The 24,737-nt window shown below is 37.2% G+C and overlaps 1 protein-coding gene across 2 annotated transcripts in view; it reads left to right on the top strand.

Annotated features, from left to right (window-relative positions):
* Positions 1–24,737, top strand: part of AK5 (adenylate kinase 5) — a 102,024-nt gene that overhangs the window by 9,269 nt on the left and 68,018 nt on the right. For both annotated transcript variants that reach the window (XM_040610128.1, XM_040610126.1), the window contains exons 4-6: positions 702–871; positions 989–1,102; positions 15,417–15,608. In XM_040610128.1, coding sequence (XP_040466062.1) covers positions 702–871; positions 989–1,102; positions 15,417–15,608 — 476 coding nt within the window. The remainder of the gene's footprint in view (positions 1–701; positions 872–988; positions 1,103–15,416; positions 15,609–24,737) is intronic.

Raw genomic sequence — 24,737 nt, 5'->3', positions numbered from 1 at the left:
CACCTATTCTGTCTGTGCTATATTGAAGGGTCTCTTTATTCTTCAAGTTGTCCAGAAAGGTGAACCTAACAAATTGCTTCTCTATCAGATGCTTCAAGCATCGATACCAGAAGTATGCGTGGTTCAATAAAAGTCCTTGTACCAAATCACTATGGAAACGTCTCAGCTGATTATTTAATTTTATTTTTTTTTGTATTTTAAAATTAGAAAACTTCAGAAACTCATGCAAGCATATTTAGAAGCAGATTTTATTAGTTCCATTTCATGACTACTCCATTGATTTAATTGGCTTATCTAACCAAGCGTGATTCTTTCTGATATGAGTACACTTCAGAGTATCTGACTATCTTTGGATTAACAGATTTCAAGAAGGGACCAGTTCATTTGTCTGCTCCTCTACTAGCAATGAAGAAAAATTCCTTTCCAGGAAGCTTTAGAATGAAGTCAAGCCTAAAAGAGTGTTTTATTTTTAATTCACAAGTAGATTTGTATTCTTTTGGGTTTTTTACTTCATTATACAAACTGTTACCTTTAAGATCAGGTAGATGAGACCCATTTCTAATGGCTGGTAAAAAGTCATGCAACTGCAAGATTTGGTCTAATAGTGGTTGGAAAACTGGTGCTGGTAGCAAAGATTTCAGGTGTGATTGGGTACTTCTGATGAAAGGTTAATTTAATGTTTTGCTTATAATTAACAATAGGTGGCCCAGGAAGTGGTAAAGGAACACAGAGTTTGAAAATAGCAGAACGTTACGGATTTAACTACATATCAGTTGGTGAATTGTTAAGGAAGAAGATCCACAGCACAAGCAGCAATAGAAAATGGAGCCTAATTGCCAAAATAATTACTACTGGAGAACTGGCCCCTCAGGTACAGTGTATCCTGTGTTAGTGTTTACTTTTGAAGGAATTGTACATGCTGTATTAATGTGCACCAAGAAAACCTCCTTTACAATATTAAATAAATAATTTCTTTTCTCTGTGAAAGGAAACAACCATAACTGAGATAAAGCAGAGATTAATGCAGATCCCTGATGAAGATGGTATAGTGATTGATGGATTTCCTAGAGATGTTGCCCAGGCAATCTCCTTTGAGGACCAAGTAAGAGATTGTTTTTATTCTTAAAATAACTTACATATCTCTACAACAGTTAAGCTTCTTGAAATCATCAGTCAGATTCCAAGAAAGACTAGATGTTATTTCTAAATGAGCATTGCTCTTTAAATCTTTGCAGATCCATAATTACAGGTTGACAAAAGGTTATTCTTTTGGTTTATGTTATATTACATCCTGTCTGAAGGCAGAGTATTTTGTAAAAAGACAATGTGATAATAAAACCAATAATCCAGGCCTCTCTTCTCAGTATTGAAAATTCTCTCATGAAGAAGAAAATAACAACAAATCTAACCATATTTTTTTCTCTTAGTGATTTAGGAAGGAAGAAGACATTACATTTCCATATCTATTTGTTCAATTTAATCTACATTAAGAGAAACATACCTAAATCGATTTATATCTTCACAATGCTTTTAATCTCACGTTTATTACAGTGCATTGAAAAGGCTGGAATAAAGTAAGGGATAAAACTGCCTGTGTTTTGCAAGTTTTTGTACCAGAAATGATGCTCTTTTTTTAGAAATTTAGATCATTTTGTTTATTCTAAACTACAGTTCTAAGGTTTAGTCAGCTAAAGCTGCATTCCCAAGTTCTATTCACATGTTGTTTTTCATGTGTGTATTTTAAACTAATCTAAAAATACTTAAATGCAGTGGAAAAACAAACAGCTTATGTCATTTTCTGATCAAGTGCTGTTAACATAACAGTTACGGTCACAAGTAAAGGTTGCAGTTTCAGTGCTGAATTTTTAGAGTGCCTTCATGCAGAGCATTTCAAAGTCCTTCACAATTGCTGGTGTGCTGCCATTTCTGTACTTTGAATTCTAAGTGGCATTGCCAAGACAGAAGTAACGAAAGAAAGCAGCTAATGAGGCATTTCATTAGTGTGCTTTTATGAGGTATTATTCTGGGCAAAATTTAGAAGACTGAATTGAGGAAATTAAAGGAAACAGACAAAACAGTTATTACAGAAAATAGCAGTGACTGCCAGCTATATCTCCTTATAATTAACAAAAGAGAAAATTGACTATTTTATAAATGAAACAGCAGAAATTCAGGCTTAATGGTCATTTCCTTGCCTTATGTTTTTGGTCCAGTATATATAGTGACCCAAGTGCATTTCTTGGTGTTACAATTTTGTGCTGATGTTGTGTTTGATGAAAGAATGCGGGATGTGGAACTGGAAGAACTGACAGGAGTTACATTAAGTGCTTTGTGTTATGCTAGAGTCAGAATCTCCTTCTACAAAGAAAACCCAGTTAACGCTTGAGCACCCATCATAGGGTCCATTAGTAACACCACTAAGAAGTGGAGTCCAGGAGGTAATAGAAAAAGCTCAGGCGGTAAGTACTGTGCCGTAGAAGGGGAGAAAGGTGGACACTGTTTCATGTGTGTTTGAACCCTCCCTTTGCACCGTTTTAATATGTTTTTATAGTATTTCCTCATTTAACTTGAAATATTCCCCTCTGCCAGCCAGGCTAGCTCCTGTAGAAAACTATATGGAAAAAAGATTGATAAAATGACAGATCATAGAAATCTGAAATTTGGCTCCTTCTTAGTATGTGCTGTTGCTTCAGGGATGCTGAAGACTGGTCTTATTTTTTTTTAGAGAAATGAGAGGATGGATTTAGTCATTTGAGACCTGACTACATATATTCCTTCATATATTCCTTCATTTTCAGTCTAATGGGATTTACTAAATCATACTCATCAAAACCTGATTCTGCCTGAAAGATGTATGACTATACGATCTCTAAAGAAATCCCAGAACACTTCATATAGGGCCACATTTCAATCTTACCTGTTCTAAAATAAATAAGGAAAAGGAAAGAAGGAACCATAGAGTTTTTGTAGGAGCGTGGGAAAGAAAATTTGGTATGTTTAAGCTCCCCATTTTTCACCTATGTTTGCAGTAACCTCTTACATGAGCATATATCTAAGGCCATGGAAATAAATGTACAAAGATGTACATATTGCAACATACAACATCTATTTAATCCTGTGGGATATATGAAGTGTTTTGTCTTGGGTTGAAATCTTAAGAAAATAAAATACATTTGTTTCTTTAAAATTCTCTGTTTAGTAAGCTGTAATGCTACAAACAAAAGTAAAAAGGTCTTGTGGTAAGGAAAGGGGACCATCAGCAGACATGGCACCCATCTTCACAGGATGAGGCTGACAGTAATCCGTGGCATGTCAGGTTATTTACATTAACATGCTAACATTTTTAAGGCATTCAGGGAACCCTTAATGGGAAGTGCAGTTGAGTTGTGGAGAATTCAGTAATTAACTGTTATGATAATTTGTACAGGTCTGCAATTAAAGATGCTGCGGGTGTTTTCCACAGCTTAGAAATGTTACAGCTTTCTTGCTAGCAGTGTGTAGGAGAATAGAACGGAATTGTTCTCATTAGCCAGAAGTGAGAGGAGGAGAAATAATGAGTTGAAATTTCAGCAAAGTAAGTTTTGATTAAATAGTAAGACACTTTATAATTAGAAGATCTATTAAGCAATGGAACATCCTTCTGAAGAAAATGGTGAAATCTGACAAAATGCAAATAGTTAAATCACATTAATCTGTAATTGTTGTGGTTTAACCCCAGCTAGCAACTAAGCACCACACAGCTGCTCACTCACTCCTCCCTGGTGGGATGGGGAAGAGAATCAAAAGAGTGAAAGTGAGAAAACTTGTGGGATGGGATAAAGAGAGTTTACTAAGTAAAGCAAAAGCTGTGCACACAAGCAAAGCAAAATAAGGAATTCATTCCCTGCTTCCCAGCAGCAGGCAGGTGTTCAGTGGTTACATGGGAAGACAAATGCCATTACTCTGAACATCCCCCCCTTCCTTCTTTTCCCCCCAGCTTTATATGCTGAGTACGACATCATATGGTATGGAATATCCCTTTGGTCAGGTGGGGTCGGCTGTCCCAGCTGTGTCCCCTCCCAGCTTGTTGTGCCCCCCCAGCCTGCTCGCTGGTGGGGTGGGGTGAGAAGCTGAAAAGGCCTTGACGCTGTGTGAGCACCGCTCAGCAGTGGCTAAAATGTCTGTGTTATCAACACTGGTTTTCAGCACAAATGTAAAACATCGCCTCATCCTAGCTACTATGAAGAAAATTAACTCTGTCCCAGTTAAAACCAGCACAGTAATACACATGCCTTATTCTTACAAAGATATCCCCTGTAGAACACTTGGGATCTGTTGATAAAGAGTTCTGAATAAGAACTGTTATTGTTGTCACTCATTTTGTCATGGGTGAACACTTATTCTTACAGATGTTCTCTTTGAGACCGTTGCATGCTTATGTGCCTTAAAACAGCAGAAAAGGTTGTGTGACACAAGCCATTTTGAAGGCTACATTTAGGGCAAGTGCCAAAAGATCCATGAAGTAGGAGTTAACTATTTATTTAACTGTTTTCCCTCATTCATGATGCCTTCACCAGCTGTTAATTGTTTTGATTAAAAGGGTTCAAAAATGCCATTGTGTGCTTTTGAACAGTGACTTTACATTACTACTCATTCCGTAAAGCAGCTAGAACACTTTTGGCTTTTCACAGAACCGTAGAATCATAGAATGGTTTGGGCTGGAAGGGGCCTTAAAGATCATGTAGTTCCAAGCCCCCTGCCCCGGGCAGGGACACCTTCCACCAGACCAGGCTGCTCCAAGCCCCATCCAGCCTGGCCTTGAGCACTGCCAGGGATGGGGCAGCCCCGGCTTGATGGGCAACCTGTTCCAGTGCCTCACCACCCTCACAGGAAAGAATTTCTTCCCAATATCTAACCTAAATCTGCCCTCTTTTAGTTTAAAACCATTAACCCTTGTCCTGTCATTACAGTCCGTACTAAAAAGTCTGTCCCCATCTTTCTTACAAGCCCCCGTCAGGTACTGGAAGGTCGCTATAAGGAGCCTTCTCTTCTCCAGGCTGAACAACCCCAAGTCTCTCAGCCTGTCTTCATAGGAGAGGTGCTCCAGCCCTCTGATCATCTTTGTGGCCCTCCTCTGGACTTGTCCCAGCAGGTCCATTTTATGCTTTATTTTATGATGTAACTTAAAATAATGATGGTAAGTTTGTATAAGGTTAAACAGAATATGCTGGCTTTCTTAGTTCTTTCAGCCATATAGGATATAGAGCAGGTGCCAGTGGGAGGAATGAGCAGCAGGGACAAGGGTGACTGTTGATTTATCCTTTGTCATATGTTGGGATGCATATTCATCATGTGTAATCCCATGGAAGTTTGAAATAAGCAAAGCAGCATTCATTTTAAAAGTGGTGTTTCCCACTGTATTGCCTTTTTCCTTTGCCTTTGTTTACACAGACAGAAACAAACTCCAAGAATATATGTAGTAATACCAAAAATAAACTGTGTGGGGAAAATGTGAAGGACAAGTTATTAAACTGAATGGAAACTGAGATGAGTAATACAAGATATTGAGAGAGTGCTGGAACAGAAACTTAACAAATGTGAGGAAAAAAGGAGGTCTATAAACAAAACAGGCTACAGAACCCTATCATTGTAGTTCAAGAAAGCATGTCTGGTCTTTGTTGTTGTTCCTGTTTTGTGAGGCATGATGCACTTGGGGTCAAGAAAGTATCTGGACCCATAAAGAGTCGAAAGGTCAAAACTTGGAGTAGATGTGAGCTGGCCGCAGTGGTCAGAGAAAGGTGGACCAGGAGAGAGCCTGTACATTTTTTCATCTAAGCCACGTCACATCCCCTTTCTCCACCAGTGCGTGTTGTGGAAGGCAGGTGATGAACAATGGAAGGACAAGGTGCAAAGGGCATGAAGTCTGTCTGGGTCCCAAACATTAACACTGTAGTTCCTGAATGCTACTTAATGAAACTTTTTGGATATATTATTACATGGCTTTCACCAGCAAGAACTGTGCTGAGTTATTCGAAAGACAAACTAATTTATATTGGAAATAGTTCACCATATTAGTGGCTGTCCTGGTTTCAGCTGGGAAGGAGTTAATTATCTTCGTAGGAGCTAGTGCGGTGCTGTGTTTTGGCTTTGATGTGAGACTTTTCAGTTCCTCAGGCCTTGTCAGCGAAAAGGCTGGAGGGGCACAGGGAATTGGGAGGGGACACCGCCAGGTCAGCGGACCCGATCTAGCCAAAGCGGTATTCTGTACCACGGGGCGCGTGCCTGGTGTATGTGCCTGGGGGGTTGGCTGGGGTGGGCAGGTCATTGCTCAGGAACTGGCTGTTGTGTACCATGTGTTTCTTTCTTCCTTTCCTTCTGGATTTTATTCTTTACCTTCCCCTTCTCATTATAACTGTTACTGTCATCGTTATTATTGTTCTTTCATTTTTATTCTGTTTCAATTATTAAATTGTTCTTATCTCAACCCTCGGGTTTTACATTCCTTTCCAACTCTCCTCCCATCCCTGGGAGAGAGGGGGCAGTAAGCGAGTGGCTGCGTGGTACTTGGTTACCAGCCGGGGTTAAACCATGACAGTAGTGGAAAAGGAAAAGGTCAGCTAAGGTGCCTGGTTTCTTTCGCAGGCCCATGCAAAATCTAACTGTGCTGTGTTTGCAGACATCTCTAATGTGACAAACTTTCTGCTAAAATAATTTCTTCAGTTTTATGGCTCACATAGCTGTTAGTGAGACTTGACACTATTTGAGCTTTCATAATCTCTTCATTTTGTGAAAATATCAAATGGGTAACGTATATGTCTGAACTCTAGTTACAGTACGTGCCGTGTATAATGTTCTAGTATAGAAATACACAATGATAATGAATTCTTGTTGAACTTTGCTTGTAATTGCTCTTGGTACTACCAGCACATTTTTATCCCTTTGACTAATCCAGGAGCTGAACTTTTCTCTGGGAAAAAATGTTATTTTTAGTAAATGAGTCAAAGCAAACCAACCTATGCTAACATTCCCAAACATAGGTATAGATAAAAAATGACAATTTCTTCCTTATTATGTTGCCAAACTCTCATGTGGACAGTAAGTTCTCAACGTGTTGCCAGGCAGAATTGTATTAAGACGCATTGCATCTCAGTGACTAAAGTCCCTAAGATAACGTAATGTATCATTTGCAACACTCATAGTATTTCTCTTTCTGCTCAGATCTAGGAACCAGAAGTAACAAACACTGCTTCCAAGCAATAATATCACTCTGGAATAAGTGGATTAAAAAGCACTTCACGTATCTGAGGAATTTTACATTTGAATTACAAGCTTTTCTTCCCTATCTTTCACTGAGTTTTGTTAATATCACTGTTCATATCATCCACATCTTTTGAGCAGGAAAGAAGCCTTTAAGATGTATTCAGTGATGTTTTCAGGTTTTCAGCAGTGCTTGCCAATCAACAGCAGCTCTGCCATTCTGGTCACTTACACCAGCTTCATTCCTTAATGGTCAGCTACTCGTTGCAGACTCATTGCTGCCTGTGAGAACCCATAGCCATGAGCACTGCATTTTTCTCTCAGTTTCAGTTTTCTTGAAGTTGTTATCTAAGTTAAAATAAATGGCTTTAAAATTAAAAAATATTTTAATTATTATTAATTGTAATAAAGTAATAATAAATCTAATAGTAATGATTTTTAATTATTATTTCAAATACAGCCTGTATTTTTCTCTTTGAAAACTAAATACATGACACACAAGTTCTGTCATTGGAAGTCTTGGATTGTTGCCCATTCCTGACTCTTCCCATTCCTTAATTCCAGAAAGCAGAGTCAATACTGCCAACGCTTCCAATAGGGGTACTTTTAATAAAGCCCTGAAGTCGTGTGACTGTGAGAATCTCAGTTCTCACTTTAAAACAAAGTTCCAAGCAGTCATGGTTGTGAAGAAAAAAATGAAAACATGAATTTAAATGTCTTAAAAGCAAACAGAACTTCCATTTTATGTATTTGTTTTAAATATATGTTAATTTCTGGATTTTGATAATTTCAAAATCCTTTTGCCTAGTAGTACAGATTTAGTATTAATTTATTTAGCCTTTCAGTTTGAGTCTAGGCATAAAGCTATCCTAAATCACAAATTTCTAGTGTGTCCATGATCTCTGCTGAGTGCAAATAGTAGTAAGGTGTTTAGATTCCAAGCACACATTTGAAAATGCCAAGGAGAAAATGGTTTATTTACCATTAACCTGTCAGCTTGAAATTCAGCGAGTCACCTACAGTACCAGCATGCTCGAGCATGCTAAATATCTTCCTCTCCAGTGAGACTGTAATGAAATGCCTCTGTGTGTTGAACTCAAATGACTTGTAAAGAAGAAACTTCAGTTTGACTTTCTGCGTAATCTCTCACATGGCAATAAGTTTTTACTATTCCCAGGAGAAACAATTTTTCACTTCAGTATTTTACAGTTAATTTCAATTACTGCTTTGGTTTAGTTGGTTTTTTTCCCCGCTTTCAGCCATTCATAGTATAACTTTCAGTAATTCCTTCACCAACATTAACCTTGTTAGTTTCAATAGAGTTAAGTACCGATTAAGTTTGCTTAAAAAATATTAATTGTAAATTTTGTTACTAGTGAAAGGAAATGTGTAACAGGTATTAGAATTAATGAATATTCATTAATGAATAGAATTTAATTCCCGGATAAAAGATACTGTTTTTTAAAAATGATCCTAAAAATATTTTTGTATTATGTGGTCTGACTGACAAGACTATATTTGAAGAAGTAAAATCTTAATTTAAATAATAAACAGAGGCAGTAAATTTTATCTCATTCTTTATGTAAAATGTCCTTAAGAATATTCATAAATGCACTACACCCACAAAGAATAACTAGTTCATCTTGGCTGTGATTCAAGTTAATTTTTTAACTCCCAAATATATTCCCTATGAAAATTATTATGGGAATTAATTGTGCTAAAGTAGAACTATGTAGACGGCACAGTACAGGATGCTGGGAAAAACTGACTTGTCCTCTCACAGCCTCACAGGCTAAGGACAGCAGTACTCCAAGTCTGATACTTAAACCTCCAAGCAGGAATGATGTCTGCAGTCCCCTCAAAGTTTGATATAGGTGTTTGTGGCTGCCTGACCTATGGCAGTCCAGCTGCCAAGCTTATGCTCTGCTGAGAGCTCGTAGGAAACTGCTCTGTCACTGGCCAAGAGTATGTGCTCTGGAACAGCTAGGAAAATGAGTGCAACCTTTCTGTGAGTCTTCTTAAGGGGAGAGGGGAAACCTTTGCAACAGGTTTTTGTTCTGGTAGAGGTGTTTCTTCTGCATTATGGTCTGTGTGTCTTCTCCATTTCATTCCCTCCTAAACTTTATCTCCCTTTTCCCAAATCTCCACTTTATTGTTCCAGGCTGATAAGCCTCAGGTACAGTCCTCTCCACTGGATAGATGTACTCAGTCATCTGTATGGGGAGTGGGAGGGCTAGCACATCAGCAGGCTGCATTGCTGTGGTTCCTCTCATTCGTTCTCTTTGGCCCTGTGAGTTTTACATTGCTTTCTTATAGCCAAGACTGAGTAGGAAGCCTGTGGAATGGTCTTTAAATTGTTTCTCTCCTCCCCTGGAAGCTACACAGTCTCCTCAGAAAGGCAAGCAGTAGTTCAGTTTGCTGCTGGGTAAGAGATCCTAGACCTCAGGTCTCTATTTTTCTGGACAAGGGCTCTTCTCTGTTAGCCAAACTAGCCAAAGGAGAGCTCATCCATTGCTGTTCTTTAACCCTCAGGAGAGGGCCTGATGTTCTTGAGAGTAGATAGAGGTGCTTGGTGAGCAGTTCTGAACCAGAGGTCTGCTTAGACCTTTGTTTATAGCCTTAGCCTTAGTGTTTACAGATAGGGCCTATTGACTAGCTGTCCTACACAGGTGGAAATCTGAACCAGTTGTCCCTAAAGACACATGCCTCTCTTACCTAATTATGTAGTCTGAGCAGTTTGCTGGAAGTTTATCTCTTGAGCAGTGTAAATATAGTTCAAAAGCAGTTAGCAGAAAAAAATCTGTCAGCAGGATTCATTCTTTGACAACATGATTAATGATTTTGTTTTACTAAAACAAGAAAAACTTATGCAAACAGTCTAGTAACCCAGCGGAGATGGAACTATAAAAAGCAAATCAGTAATCACAAGGGAGAGCACCCATGCAATGGACATAAACTAGCTTGCTAGTAACCTTTACCAATTAGAATAAAATGCAGTTAAATTAATGACAATTGTTCATGAGCTGTCAGTTAAGTTTTCTCTAGAGTATCTAGTAGAACATACCAGGAATTAAGAAACAGAGCAATTTTGTCTTTTGCCTAATGAGGCATAATGAGAGAGAGTGTAATCATCTAATTTCTAGCAAACAGCCACACTACTGTCACTAACAAGAGAAGACGTAGAAGATGTCCCCAGAGAGAAGAGAGCATCTTTCCACTTATACTGCCTTATGTCAATAACACCACTGACTTGCGTGGAATTACTCTCAATTTACTCCTAGTTCCAGTTTAGGAAGGAGATCTAGACCCAAAGAGAATAGAATTTACTGTTCTAAAAAATGAGAGGATGTACCGACCAGTTTTATTCTGACTTGTACGCCATATGCTCTTTGTCGCATTTAAAATTCAGAAGGTTGTGAATAACCAGAAAGCTGTCTGCTCACACAGGCAAAGATTCTCCCTTCTGCTGAATTCCAGTTATTAAGTAGTCAAATTCACTTCCCTGAGCCCCACAGTCCTTCCTCACCTGCATTTCTGAACATGAATAAGACCTTCTGCCTTCAGCACAAGATGAGTGTGCTATGGGAAATCAGCGTGAGGGAATCCAGTTCTTCTGTCTGTGCTGGTTCTGTACACCTTTTCTACAAGCTGAGTCTGGGAATAAAACTGATTCCCTAGTCATAAAACTCAACAACAGTTAGTTCTGAGTTTAAAAAATAGGTTTGTTTCCAAATAAGTAATGAAAAAAACCTTTGCTTTGTTAGAAAAAAGCAGATTGTACTTATATTTACGTAGAAGAACTAGATGTGTTTCTGGAGAAGTAATCCCAGATGTCCATATGTTCACGCTAGCCTGTTACATTCCAGTTTAAAGTATTTATAAGCATGCCTTGCAGGCAGGTGCAGTTGAGGTAAGTGGAAGCAGGGTGGTTCATGAGAACAGGAGTGAAACATCAATAGCATTTCAAGGGTTTACCCTGAAGGCTGTAAATACATGTAGGAGAAATATATTTAAGTGATATAAGGTCTGTATGCCTATGGATATAGAAGAGATATTACACTTTTGTGCATCTAAAACCAAGCAAAGGCTTCTATTTATTAAATGGTTTTCAACTACTTTCTGATGATAAAGTTGCATATTTTGCAGGTAAAGGATGAATTCATCACATAATCAGAATCTGCTTCATATTCCTACCAGAAACATGCTTGAATTACTTTTTTTTTCCACTTCAGAAAACCTTTCAGACAACACTGCATTTGAAACTAGACTTCTTGAACTAAGGATTTTAAACCATTGTTTTCATTGACATTTTATTTCTGTGAGTGAAATGTATTTCAAATTACAAAAGCCAGAGTGGAAAAAATAGTTTTAGTTTCTTGGGTTTTGATACTATATTTTGGTATTGTTGCCATTACTAGTCAAAAAATTAAGAACAACAGTACTCAGCTCCTGTAGAGAATTTTCAATTTTAAAAAGCAATAGGAAATAATTAAAACCTTATTTATTTCACCCATAATTACTGTGCTGTACCTCATTATTATCCTTATTTTAGAATTAGAGAAAAAAGAGAAAAATTAGGCCCAGGTCGTGCTTTCCTATTTTCTTAAAAAGGAACTGACCTTTGAAGCTGGTGCAGTTTGTGGGAACTAAGCAGATGAGGACCTGCACACCTGGTGGTGTCATGGTGGCATTCAGATCCTTTCCCTCCTGTGGGGCTGCACTTACTCAGCCACAGTTTCTTTAAAGACCTGAGACTGACTGTGGAAAGCTGCACTGTCATGTTTGTGTGAAACAGGAGACCTTCCCTTTGTCTCCTTCCTCTTTTTCCTTTTGGGTTAATAATTTCATAACTGATCTATTTATTCTAATTTCTCTAAGGTTTGATGCTGTATGTGAAGTTATTTAATATGCAAAAGCTTAAGTTCTATACTTGGGGAGGTCTGGTATGACTGCACAGACCTCACAACGTGGTAGATGCTAGTCCTGAAGACATTTGGGAGTGAATGTTGAAAGTGAGAAGGCTGGCTACAGCTTGAAGTGTCTAAAGATTTCTTAATTTCTTCACTGTTATTAGGATCCATGGAAATGGAAATGCTAAATAAAATTACTCACTTGTATAAACTCCTTTTGTCCTTCACTTTACTAGATCCCTGATTTGCAGTTATAATCTCTGAGTCCCTGTGTAATGTGTGTTAGGAGGCTCCAATAAGCTGAATATCCATTCTGGGACTTAAGATTCCTCCGTCCTCAGTCTGCTGCAATGTGCATCAGCCATTCTCTTTCATGAGATACTGTTCCATGACCTAAAAGGCTTTGAAATCTGTAGCATTTTCTTTCAGAATCTACCTGTGTCATAAGTTGGATTTCTTTACTACTGTATGCTCTTTACGTTCCCAAATTCCTCATTATGCTTCTACTATTAATGAAACAACCTTAATTTAACAGAGCTACTTTTAATAATGCCCATATTGCATGAAAGCCTTACATAGAAACTTACTTTCATAGTCTTCCATGTGAATAACTATGTGCCTTAAAGTTCTTATGTAATAGTAAAATTGTCATAATTAATTCATCCTGTGAAAGGACAGAATAACTCTATCAATTATGTATTTAGAATAGTCTGAAAAGGGGAGGAAATATACTCTGGTTTTGTTGACCTAGAGGTACATGTGTTAGAAGTAGGAGAGAGCTTCTGTCCCTCTGGCAGTTATTTAAAAAAAATAATTTCAAGGTTAATTGTTTCAAAATCTAATAGATACTCATTAAAAATAACCAGAATTAGTATTTTGGGGGTTTTAGTTTGTGTCCTCATATCTGCGATCATCTACAAAGTGTGCAAAAATAATTTGGTTTTCTTTAAAGCCCTGTTTAATTATCTGTAATGATAGAGGCCACCATCCTGCTTGCTAGTGCTGCTTGTCAAACTGTCCTTTATTGTCTGAAAATGGCTTAGCTTTTTAGCCACTTTCTGCTTCCTAATCTCTGTATTGTACTCTGTCAGTGACCTCCTTTGTAAAGGCTAATGACCATCACCCCAGTTTTGAAAAGTTGTTTTGTTTGGCTTCAGAAGAACCTTTTTGTGTTCAGACTGCCAGGAGAAAAGTCCAGACTGTGCTTCAGGTTATGTTCCCTCAAATGACAGAAGCCCAGCTAGATGGGAATTTTTTTATTAAACTTGGTTATTAATTTTTCAGATTTTCCACCTGTGAAGTCTTGACTATTCACTCTAGTATAAGGTTGTCTTTAGGCAATTCAACATCCTTGGGTAGAGGGACCTAGATATAAAGAGTATTCAGAAGCATAATTGGTTTGTCCTGGCCCTCAAAAACAATGTAATAATAACAACTGTATAATGAGCATAAAGATATACATCAGTTCCTTCTTTATGCAGTGGTAGTTAGAATCCAAGTAGATGTTATGCAGTGGTAGTTAGAATCCAAGTAGATGTTTTGCTGATTCTTTTGTTTAGCTCAAATTTGACTATCCAATTTACATAGTATCAAGCTGAACAAAGACAAAATTATTCTGTAGGTAGGAAACATGAGAAAAATGGCTATTTAATATTCTTGGGCATCTGCCGTCATTTGTAATGTAACTAGATTCTGTAATTTCTAGAATAGTAAGCTATTTTTTTTACTAATATTAGTTAAAATTAAAGTATGAACTTTTTTTTAGGTAAGTAAAATGAGCAGAAATTACTTTGTGCTTGTATGTGAGAACAAATAAACCCTTTCTAATCTGTAATCAGATAAAAACTTGCTCAGTACAACAGAGTTTGTTTTTATCTCAGATGCTTCTTACAGAGAATTCTAATATGTCTTAAAAGGCAAAACTAAGCTAGCGAGAAAAAGTTTTTTAGATGAGTTTTTAAAGAGAGGTAGGTTTCTTTATAGCAACTGGGTAGAGGAAAGAAAAAAATCTTACGATCTTACGAATATGGTTAATATATACTTGTAACCCCATTTTTTAAATCCTGTGAATTCAGGTGTCTGAGTGACTTTACAACAAGAGGAGATGACCTCAAGTTGTGCCAGGGGAGGTTTAGATTGAATATTAGGAAAAATTTCTTCACAGAAAGGGTTGTCAAGCATTGGAAGAGGCTGCCCAGAGAAGTGGTTGTCTCACCGTCCCTGGAGATCTTTACAAGATGGGTAGATGTGGCACTTAAGAAACATGGTTTAGTGCTGGACGTGGCAGTATTAGGTTTGTGGTTGGACTTGCTGAACTTAAAGACCTTTTCCAGCCTAAATGATTCTATGAGTTGTGGTTTTTCCACCACATGTACTAAATAGTGGTGACCTCTGAAGATTGCATGTGAACATTTAGCAGGATTTCTAAGCGAGCAGGCCTATCATTGCTTTTCCCCCTTCAGGCACCAGAGGTATCTCTTCTGTAACTGTTTGATAGCATGAGTAACTAAAATTTATGAACACTGAAAGCCATGAAGGCAACTTGAATTTAACTGGGAAAGAGCTAAACTTCCACAAAATTGTTTTCTCATTGCTGTAAGGATGTAATTCTTGAACTTTTAAGTGCAGGCATGGCTGTGACATAAAACTGCTCACCACACAGACCAAAAAGGATAGGAGAAAATAAAATCCTCTTGACTAACACACCTAACCCCGTGAAAAGTGCACTGGGACAAGATTCAGAGAAACAGAGAAAGCATTACAAGAAACCGTGGATCTTGAAACCAGGTGTATTTTCACCTGGTCCTAGGCATCAGTTAGCTTCATAGTGGCCGCTGGATTTTAAATACCACCTTACTTAAAGGCTTTTTAGGTGGTAACCACACAACCACTTTCCTGCACAATATGAAACATTTATATTTAGCTTGTTTTAAAGATCTTTAATTTTAGCTAGAGGAACTTTCTGGTAATGCAAATGATGAATGTAGTCTAAAGAAGGTTTCTGGCGTGAGGTAAATTTTTTTCATTAAACTTTTTCCTTAACATCTCAGGTGAAACAAATTGACTAACCTTCACATAAGATAAACAAGCCCCTCCTTAAGTCTTCCTATTTCCCTTAAAAAGAACAACAGAAAATGAATGACTTGACAATCAGGTTCCAACTTATGCAGAAGTAGCGTATCTGAGCTTCACCTAATAATGGAATTGCTCAGTCCTGTTGTGCTGGGTAGTCAGCTTAATCACAGACTTCTTGAATTGCTCTTTCCACAGATTTGTACCCCAGATTTGGTGGTGTTTCTGGCATGTTCCAATCAAAGGCTGAAAGAAAGGTTACTGAAGCGTGCTGAACAGCAAGGCAGACCTGATGATAACCTGAAAGCCACTCAAAGAAGACTAATGAATTTCAAGCAGAATGCCGTCCCGTTGGTTAAATATTTCCAGGAAAAAGGACTAATCATCACAGTAAGTCCTTTAGTATATATACACCTCTGAAACCTGAATTGTTGTGGTTATACTTGGCTTCTTGGACCTTTTGCTTTAAGATAGGCTAGACAAGTCAAATTATGTTTTAGGTATTCAGCATGGTTATTGAATGCAAACTTCCAGTTTGCTGAGAGAGTATTTTCTGCAAAATTCAGTAACAAGCAGAATTAATGTGCATGTAGATGACATGGTAAGCACCATGTCAATTCTTTGCTGCGAGCATGAATTGCTTCACCAACTAGTTGCAAACCCTTTGCTCAGAAATTACTTGTGTGAAGGAAGAGCTTGCTTTGGAACACTGGTTGCTATTCCGGTGCCAGCAGTTTCATCCCTAGCAAATAGTAATGTACTTTTTGGATGGTTGTCTTGAGAGGGGAGGAAAGCAGAAAACAATTACATTCCAACAGAAAGTGCATCTTGTCTTGGATTTAATCAATACAGATTCTTCAAAGAAATAGATAGATCTGGCTGTTGACTGACTCCAGTAAATAATAAATCCTTAGGTTATCTTATCATGGTTTAAATATGCCGTATAGTGTTGTGTCCTACAAGCTTTAATGTTTCAGTTAAAAATTTTGATGACAAGAAAATGGCAATGTAAATTGACCACTTGGATATCAGCAAGAATAGTTATTTCTGCAATATTTGGGACATGAGAAATTATCTCTAAACACAGAAGATACCAAAAGCTGCATTCATTAATAAAGCCAGAAGTACATTATGGAAGTAGGGCTCGCAAGTACTGCTGAAGTATTTAAGTGCTTAATGATGACAAATTCAATGAACAGTTGATAATGGTTGCATTATTGACATGTTCTACATTACAGACTTGTCTTGTAATGGTTGTAATAGCTCACAGAACTTGGTACCACATATGGTACCATGAGAGCACAGATGGCAGATGGCCTATTTTTTTTTTTTTTTTTTTTTGATAGCCTAAATAACCTAGGTAGTTCAGATTGTATGTTCTCCTCATGGCAAATAAGACTCATTCTATGTGCTGAACAGATTCATGACAGGCCAAAGCATCCTTAATTGCAAAGTCATCTAATGATGTTGGTAGCCCTAATAATGCAGTCCAACACCTTTCTGAATTTCAGAATACAAATCCCTGCAAATTATTGTGTTGTTTTCTCCAGAGAGTACCTGTTCTGGTTGAGGATTTTGATTAACTCTGTTCACAAGGATGAAGGGACTGAATTCTTGGGAGTCGTTCTTAATTATTGAAGAAGTGCGTATTTTGTGACATTTCTATACCCTCTACAAGTGCTCCTCCTATAGAAAGCATACTTAGCTCTTCAGGGAAAATGTACCTTTGTAGATAAAGCATATGGGACATTGGATAGAATTACTTCTCTCTGATGAGACCTGTAAACCAGATGTTTTTCCTGTTGAGGATTTATCTTTTACTTTTTAGCTCTGTTTCTTGAGAGTTCTAAAGATAATTTAAATTGCAATGTTTACTTTAGATATCTCTTTTCTTTTTGAAGAAAGCAGATGTTTGTGATGGGTGTGGAAATGGTAACATGCCATGTGAACATTACATTACTATCAATTACAGGACAAGGAAACAGCATACGCAGAAAATACTGACTTGTCAACATGTCAAAAAGTCTCTAATATAAAAACCCTGTAAGATTTGAATTTACTCCTTAAGTATATGGTGTCTACTCAAAGTATGTTAATATAATTTCATAGTGATCTAGAAATTACTCTAGTTCTACATCAGTGTAGAGTGAAGAGAATTAGACTTTGGAAGGCAGACTCTGTTGTTCACCTGTCATTACAGCTGCTACAGTGTCATAGCATTTTGCTTGGTGCAAAACCAGGATGCATTAGTATAGCCAAGCCTTGACGGTTAGATGCATAAGTAATTTCACAGCCAGTGATAAAATGATCCGTTTCTGTAAATGATGAAGATGATGTATGGCAGACCTAGTTTCCAAAGGATTTCACTGCATATGGAAGATACGTTTTGCAGTTGCCCAAAGCAGCTAAATTGGTGGGGGATAAGTGAGAAAAAGGAGTAGCTGGGAAAAGAGTGAGAAAAAGAGATAAGGCATGCATGCTCCAGAGCAAGTCAGCAACTGAAAATGTCTACAAAAGGACATTTTTTAAAATCACGTGATCTTGAAACAGAGGAAACTTAGGATAAATCCACATAGAAAACTACAAACTACTAGAGTGAGTTGTAAATTTAAAAGTAATGTTTTTTAAAAATGGTTACTTTGTCACCATTTGTTCCTTCTCTTAGTGCTCAGTTTATAGTTCAGCTTATTTATAGAGTTTTGACATTGTTCTGACAAGGTAATTTCTTTTCACATGTTCATTCTGTTGGAAATTCACTCTTCCAATGGCAAATTTAAGTATGTCTCTGCCAACTTCCTGTCCTATTCCTTTAAGCAAACATCAATGGAGATAACAGACGTCTGTTTTCTTACTCCAAATGGCTTTGATCCCATTGTCTTCTTCACTGGTGAACTTGAGCTTTCTTTTATTTTTTTGGGAAAAAAAAAAAAATCTTACAAGTTTTCATAGCCTTCCATCACTGGATAAGACAGTTTTCTTAGAAAGCCATATGATCTAAGAACCATTGCAGTCTTCATCACCACCTTCTCCTGATGGAAGCCTTTTATCTTCAGCTTGCCTTTACTAGTATGTATCTGTATAATACACATGTAATATTAACACTTCTACATACGTTTGATGCACTTGTGCATGCTATTTCCCTACAGAAGGAGGAAGCAAGAAAGAAAATCCCATGCATCCTGCTGATCATAATGCTGAACTTGGAAGGCACTGAAATATTATGCGGATGAGAGCAGTGTAAGAAATAGAACAGCATAAAGTAGAATTACACTAGCTTAATTCCTAGAGGACTGAATCCTTGAGGCAAGGTCAGTGTTGACTAGGAAGAAAAAACCCATATCTACATTTTTCTGAAATCCCTATCTGCACCTTGTCACTGCTATTCAAATCTCTAAATCTCAGACACTTCTTCTATCCAGCATCATGATTCTACTCAGGGAAAAGAAACAGAACCATTTGTCTTAGGAGGAGTTACAGTTTTAGAACCACAACTCAGTTTTACACATCTACTTAAATATGTTGTTCTTCATCAATGAACAGACCAAAAAAGAAAAATTCACTGAAATCTAACTAGATAAGATTGATGAGCAGACATTATATGTATAGTCTACTGTTAGACACTGTATGAGTGATAAATCTAAATTCCCAAAGAATATTAATTTTCCTGCTCCAGCAGTTGTTCCATACTGATTTTGACATATTTTTGTTAATAGAATTAAAACCCACGTTCTTAATTTCAGATCTTACTGGTTAGGTTGCTTTAGGTGTGTTTCTTGTCCTTCATTTTTTTTTTTTCACTTGGTCTTTGATAATTTTATACAATACGTAGCTTGTACTTGTTTGCTGCTCTGTATGCCTTATGTTTTCAGTATGTGCATGGTATGTCTGCCCTCAGAGTCTGATCCTGGTTTCTGTTTTCAAGGAAAGAAATGAGGGCCTCATCTACAGTACATCTAAGAGTTGGGAAGATATAACTCTGTCCTTTCTGGAAAACTCCTTCTTTGGAATAATGAAGTTGGACTATCCAAGATTTTGAATTGTTGTTCAAATTGAACAGACCTGTAAACTTCATTATAATTAAGAAAGAGAAGTAAATATCTGATATTTTTGTGAACACATAGTCTGTGTTTAAGATTCTCTTTAGCAATCTTGTCAGTAGGTCTAATAAATCAAAACCTGACTTTACATGAGGTGAATTTGATTTCAGAAGGTATCAAGACAATAGTAATAGATATCACAATGTTGGACATGGAGTATATAAATAGATGCATATGCTTGCATTTATTTTATCAGTAACTTTTAAATCTTAGAACATTATATATTGTTTATCTAGATAATAACTAACCCACAAATTACCAGAGTGGAGAAGATATTAATTAGATGAAATTATAGAAGGTAAAAAATGTAAATGCCTAGATGATCTGCAGGTACTCTAATGTTTAGCAGAGGACTTCAGTTCTGAATAGTTTAATCCATTCCCATATTCCTCCTGCCATCTAGCAATTATTTAGATTAATATTATTAGAATATTCTATATTTGGTCTCAGGTGCTGACATGACAATTGGTATGTATACACAACCATGCCCAATAATCCAAGGCTACTATTGAGGTCTGGCCATGAGTAGAGAACTCCAAAATAAAAGGGTTTGTGCATGCAAACTTCTAGACAGTGCTTGCTATTCGATTAAAAATACTGAGGTGTTTAAAATGATTAAAAGGATTAAAATTTAAAAGCATTAAAAAATCATTCACCTATGAGAATCATTGTTAGGTATTTTGTTATTTTGGCTATAGTACTCCTGGAGATGGAGTATCATTTCACTTTCTAACACTTATTTAAAAGAGTTTCTCTTGGTTTTTTTAATGATATAATTGTGAAAAAGTAGGGTAAAGAAAGAAAAAAGGCCTAATCCCTGTGTAACTAATGTGCTTTAATGTTTTTAGTGTGGTTACTGCCCTGAGAGAGTGCTAGCTTGCTCTAAAAATTGTGCTGTGAGTTAAAATAATAAAAAAGTTAATCCTCCTTACCCCTGGATAAACTATTTTTCAGGAGAAACCCCGTTTGTGTTAGCTGAAGGTCTAGTCCAGCACATCTTTGTTTTCTGGTGAGAACTTGCTGTGAAAGATTACTATTAGAAGAGTTCTTTAAGAATCAGCTGGAAAATTCAACTGAAAATTTTTTTATTGTTTTGTTAATTTCAAGATATATTTCTCTTCTGGACATATATTTCATCATTATTAGACCTGCTGCTGTGAACTACCTAGCCCTGAAGAACTGCAGGATAAAGCTCAAGGAAATCATATTTGCTGACCTTTGAATTAACTACAATGTAAAAATATTATAACTAGAAAACCTCTTCATTTACATCCCATCAGATGTAATTCATCCTACTGCAGGGAAGTTTAGAGAACACAACAATACAGCATGGTAGACCATAATGAACAAACCATTGTAGCACTTGTATCATAATGTCCCTAACTTGAAGTTATAAACAAAATCTCCCACAGAAAGCAGCCTTTTTGCCTACAAGAAATGTGTTTTTTTCCACTCAACTGATTCGTTAATTTGTTCTCAGTCACAGGGATGAGCTATATTCTGGAGAGAATGGAATGAGAATTCAGAGGATAGTACATGGTGCCCACACAGTGAAAAATACTAGAGTTGTACTTCTTTTACTGCTAATTTACTGAGGAAAATGCAAGGAAAAAAACACAGCTACATATTTTTATAAAGTAAGCCATTGGTATCAATCAGCCATATTCAGTAAAGTAAAAATTTTGACCATGCTGTGGTTATTGCTGTTACATTTTTATCTGAGGAAAAAATAGTCAGAGGTGAGGAGACAAAGACAATATGCAGGACTTGTATCTCCAGATAATCTGTATTTCAGAAACTAGTTATTTGGATCAAACCAAAACTAATTGTGGGAAGATGGTAGGATAGAGGAAAAGTTGGGTAGAAAAGAAAAGGCAATTAAACTTCCAAGTCTCTACTCCTCCTTGTTCATATGGATTTTAAATCTCTGCTGTTCCCACCCCAGTGATACCCATCACCCAGCTATTGGTTATTTTGAAAAGGGTCTCTAAATCTCCACTTTATCTGGACTCTAATCTGGCATAGATATTGGGATAGTCATTGGAGCGGAGATCATTGGGTTACAAAAGTCTTTCAGTCTCAGTTATTAAAGCTGTTCTCGGAGAGCTTAGCTGTTCTTTGTAGAACATATCCATTGGTCTAGACGGAAAAAAATATTAGAGCTCATTGCCCTAGCAGCGGAAGTTTCTCTCACTGGAGACAGGGGTAGACCTGGTCTGCCTTATTTATAATAATTCTGTGTAAGCACAATACTTGAGTGTCAACGTCATTATGTTAATAAGTCTGTGCGTATTTAAAAAAAAAAAAAACAAACCTAAAAATGACTGCCTTTCATGAGACAGAAATGCTAAACATCAAAAGAAGGCTCTGGACCTTATTTAAACAGCCAGAACAGGACAGCATCCTGTGACATAAAATGCTGATTTCGCTGATATCTTCATTATCTCACTTGTCCTTTTAGGGAATTTACCATGCCTGTGCAAAACATTAGAATGACATTCAGATTAGTCAGAGAAGTAAAGAGAACCCAGAAGGAGCTGAAGCTGGAAATGGATTTTGAGCACAAATTTAGAAGTTAAATAGTTGTGGGTGAGGGAAATAGCTTATATAGCTGTCTGCCCTCATTAGCATCAAAGAAGCCTAGTGGCTGTCAACTGTCACAGAAAAATTCCCCACGGAACTGTGTTATATAAATTTTATCTTGATTTGGTTAAAAAAGGGGTTTTGCTGTAGCATTGCACACTGATGTGAACTTTAGCTATGGGCTGTGACTTACCAATACACTGACAAAAATATCAGTTATAATAAATTTCTAAAGTTTCTGTGCTATCATATAGCTGTCCAACTTGAGGTTTTGCTTTGGGCTTTTTATTTATTTATTTAGTGTGAATGCTGATTCCAAAGTACTTTCAATTACTTGTTCCTCCTTTGATTCTGATTCTGATCCTCCCCAGAGAATGTGGGTCCTGCATCTTTTCAGCAGTTCTCAAGGTCAGTCCAGATCTTATCGATAGCACCCATTATGCAAAGGCATGATCTGAACCTCTATGATGCTTCCAGGTCCTGATGGCGGCCACTGCCAGGCATCTCTCCCAAACCAGAATCCAGCTGCAAGAATCATTTCCTCAGTGGAGGAATGAGCATCTGGATTGGCAGAATGCAGAATGAGTAGCTGCTCTTGTTTTTATGGTGGTGATATTTGCTCTCATCCATGCAGTTTTGCATTAAACAATCCTTAAAAAGAAAATTTAAAAAATCCCACACCCCCTTCCCTGAAGTAATGCTAGGAATAGAGACTGTTAGCCACCACCTCCCCCGCATGCTCTCACTTCTCTCTTGCAGGCTCAGGATCTCATTTACGTGCCATCTGATGCCTTGGATCTTGCGTTTTTGGCTGCAAAGTGATACAGACTCTGCAGGAATAGTTTGACTTGAACCTAGCCTTATCTGTATCTGGGCATAGCCTTTTTCCCTACAAGTCACAGATGTGGGTTTGAACTTGCTTTGCTTTTTAGAGGGTACTGAACTGAGATTTCCCATTGATAGGCCCAATGCCATCAATGTATTTTTAAGTGCCTCTCAGTTTTAAAAACAGAGCAGTCATGAGCAGTCTTGTAGGAGCGTGTTAGATATGCTTTTAACATAATACTACACTGGCTCTTCAGGGTACTTCTGGTTGGGGTGTAGAGAGGAACCCGGGTAGGTTTGAATGTCAGCTGGAGCAAAACTTCAACGTTTTAAGAATTTTTCAAATCAAACAAGGAATGTAGGCAGCTATTTGTAGGAACCTCAAGACCAGAGGTTTTGTTTGGGTTTCAGGAGTCTTCCTCTGTTTTGCTTCGTGGTTCCTAAGTCTTTATCTGGCTTCATGAATGTATATGCTTATACAATATTTTAAAAAAAAAATCTAAACATTGATAAAATGAGATGTGGGATACAAGATAATCACTATCACTTTTTTTGTGTTTTGGTGAATGATTCAAAGCATGAAAGCTAAGTTGAAGCCTAGGACAGGTAACCAGATCTCTGCAAACACAGAAAGTCAGCCAGCTGTCATTGCAAATTAAGGGTCTCTATCTCTCCTGCAGAAAAACTGGGATATGAGAAAGAACCTGGAACTTCTTCCTGTGGAACTGTTGAACTAGAGAAAGTTTATGCATGCTCTCACCGCTGCTAAGTTTTAGACTGTATCTCAACACTAATTAAGTGTTACTATTTTTTGATGTATTTTGAAGAACACACAAAAGAAGGTATATACATGAAATTTATGTACAAATGTGTCTAAACAAACTTTGTAAATATACACACATTTTATAAGGGAAAGATAGATGAGTAATTTGTGCATATGTGGAAGCATGTGCACAATATACACTTTACAAGCTTCAAAATATTTTCAGTCTCTGTTTATATGATTTATGTCAACAAGTTAAGTATATCAGAAATATAATGTCTGCCAGAGAATGACCAAGCTTGGAAACTTGCCATCTGTGTACATGCAACCATGTACAGAAAAACCCTGAGGGTGGGAATTCTTTGCTGAGGTGAACAGCATTGGTGCAATACTATGTTCTTTTCTAACTTTGGAAGCAGGATGACTTAAGTAAATACGAGCTTTTTAAAATCTGCCCTGCCCCTTGTACACCCAGTAGCTTGAATGAAAAAGCAGACTTTGAAAAAAGACTTTGACAAGTCTGGCAATAGAATTAGCCATTGATGAGTGCACGGGCCAAGCTGGTTCAGGACTTCCAAAAAGAAAGAGGGAATGCTGTTTTGGACAGCCATACTATCCCAGATTTTATACATTTGTGGCACTGTGAAAGCTGATAAATATTTAAAATTAACAGCGAGAGTTTTTACAGATCTGAAGCTAAAGCTAAGTAATTAAGCCAAGTTATCATGCAGAGAAATGAACTGTAAGAGATATTTAAAATAACATACCCTACTTATTCTTCAAGCTATTTTAAACAGTTCATCTTAAGGTAATTAAGCTGTGTCCTTTGGGTGAATACTGGCTCTGATTTCGTTTTTGTAGTTAAAGTGAGCCTTAAAGATTATTTTTCTTACTTAGAGGAGACATGTTAAGAAACCAGCTTGGAAAAAATACCTTGTCTCTGGGAAGTCCTTTTGTATTGAATAAGGAATACTTGGCATCCTTAAGCAAACTTTCCTTTCCTATACCACACCTGATTTTGTGAACATCCAGCAGAAGAACCAAAGCTGCATTTCAGCCATGCTTTGCTGTAAATGTTGAAATACCACTTTCTTACCAAAAGTTCCATTAGTGATTTCCAGCTTTGATTACCACTGTTGGATCTTACCTGTGAAAATTTATAGTCAGTGACTTCCCAATTTTATGGCAAAATCATTTTGCTGCCATTTGATGGAAACATTTTGGATATCAACTCATGCAAGTTGCCACATC

Source organism: Falco naumanni, chromosome 11 (assembly GCF_017639655.2).
Source record: "Falco naumanni isolate bFalNau1 chromosome 11, bFalNau1.pat, whole genome shotgun sequence".
Classification (NCBI taxonomy): Eukaryota; Metazoa; Chordata; class Aves; order Falconiformes; family Falconidae; genus Falco; species Falco naumanni.
Note: the sequence above shows the minus strand (reverse complement) of the source record. Positions and strands in the feature narration are given on the sequence as shown.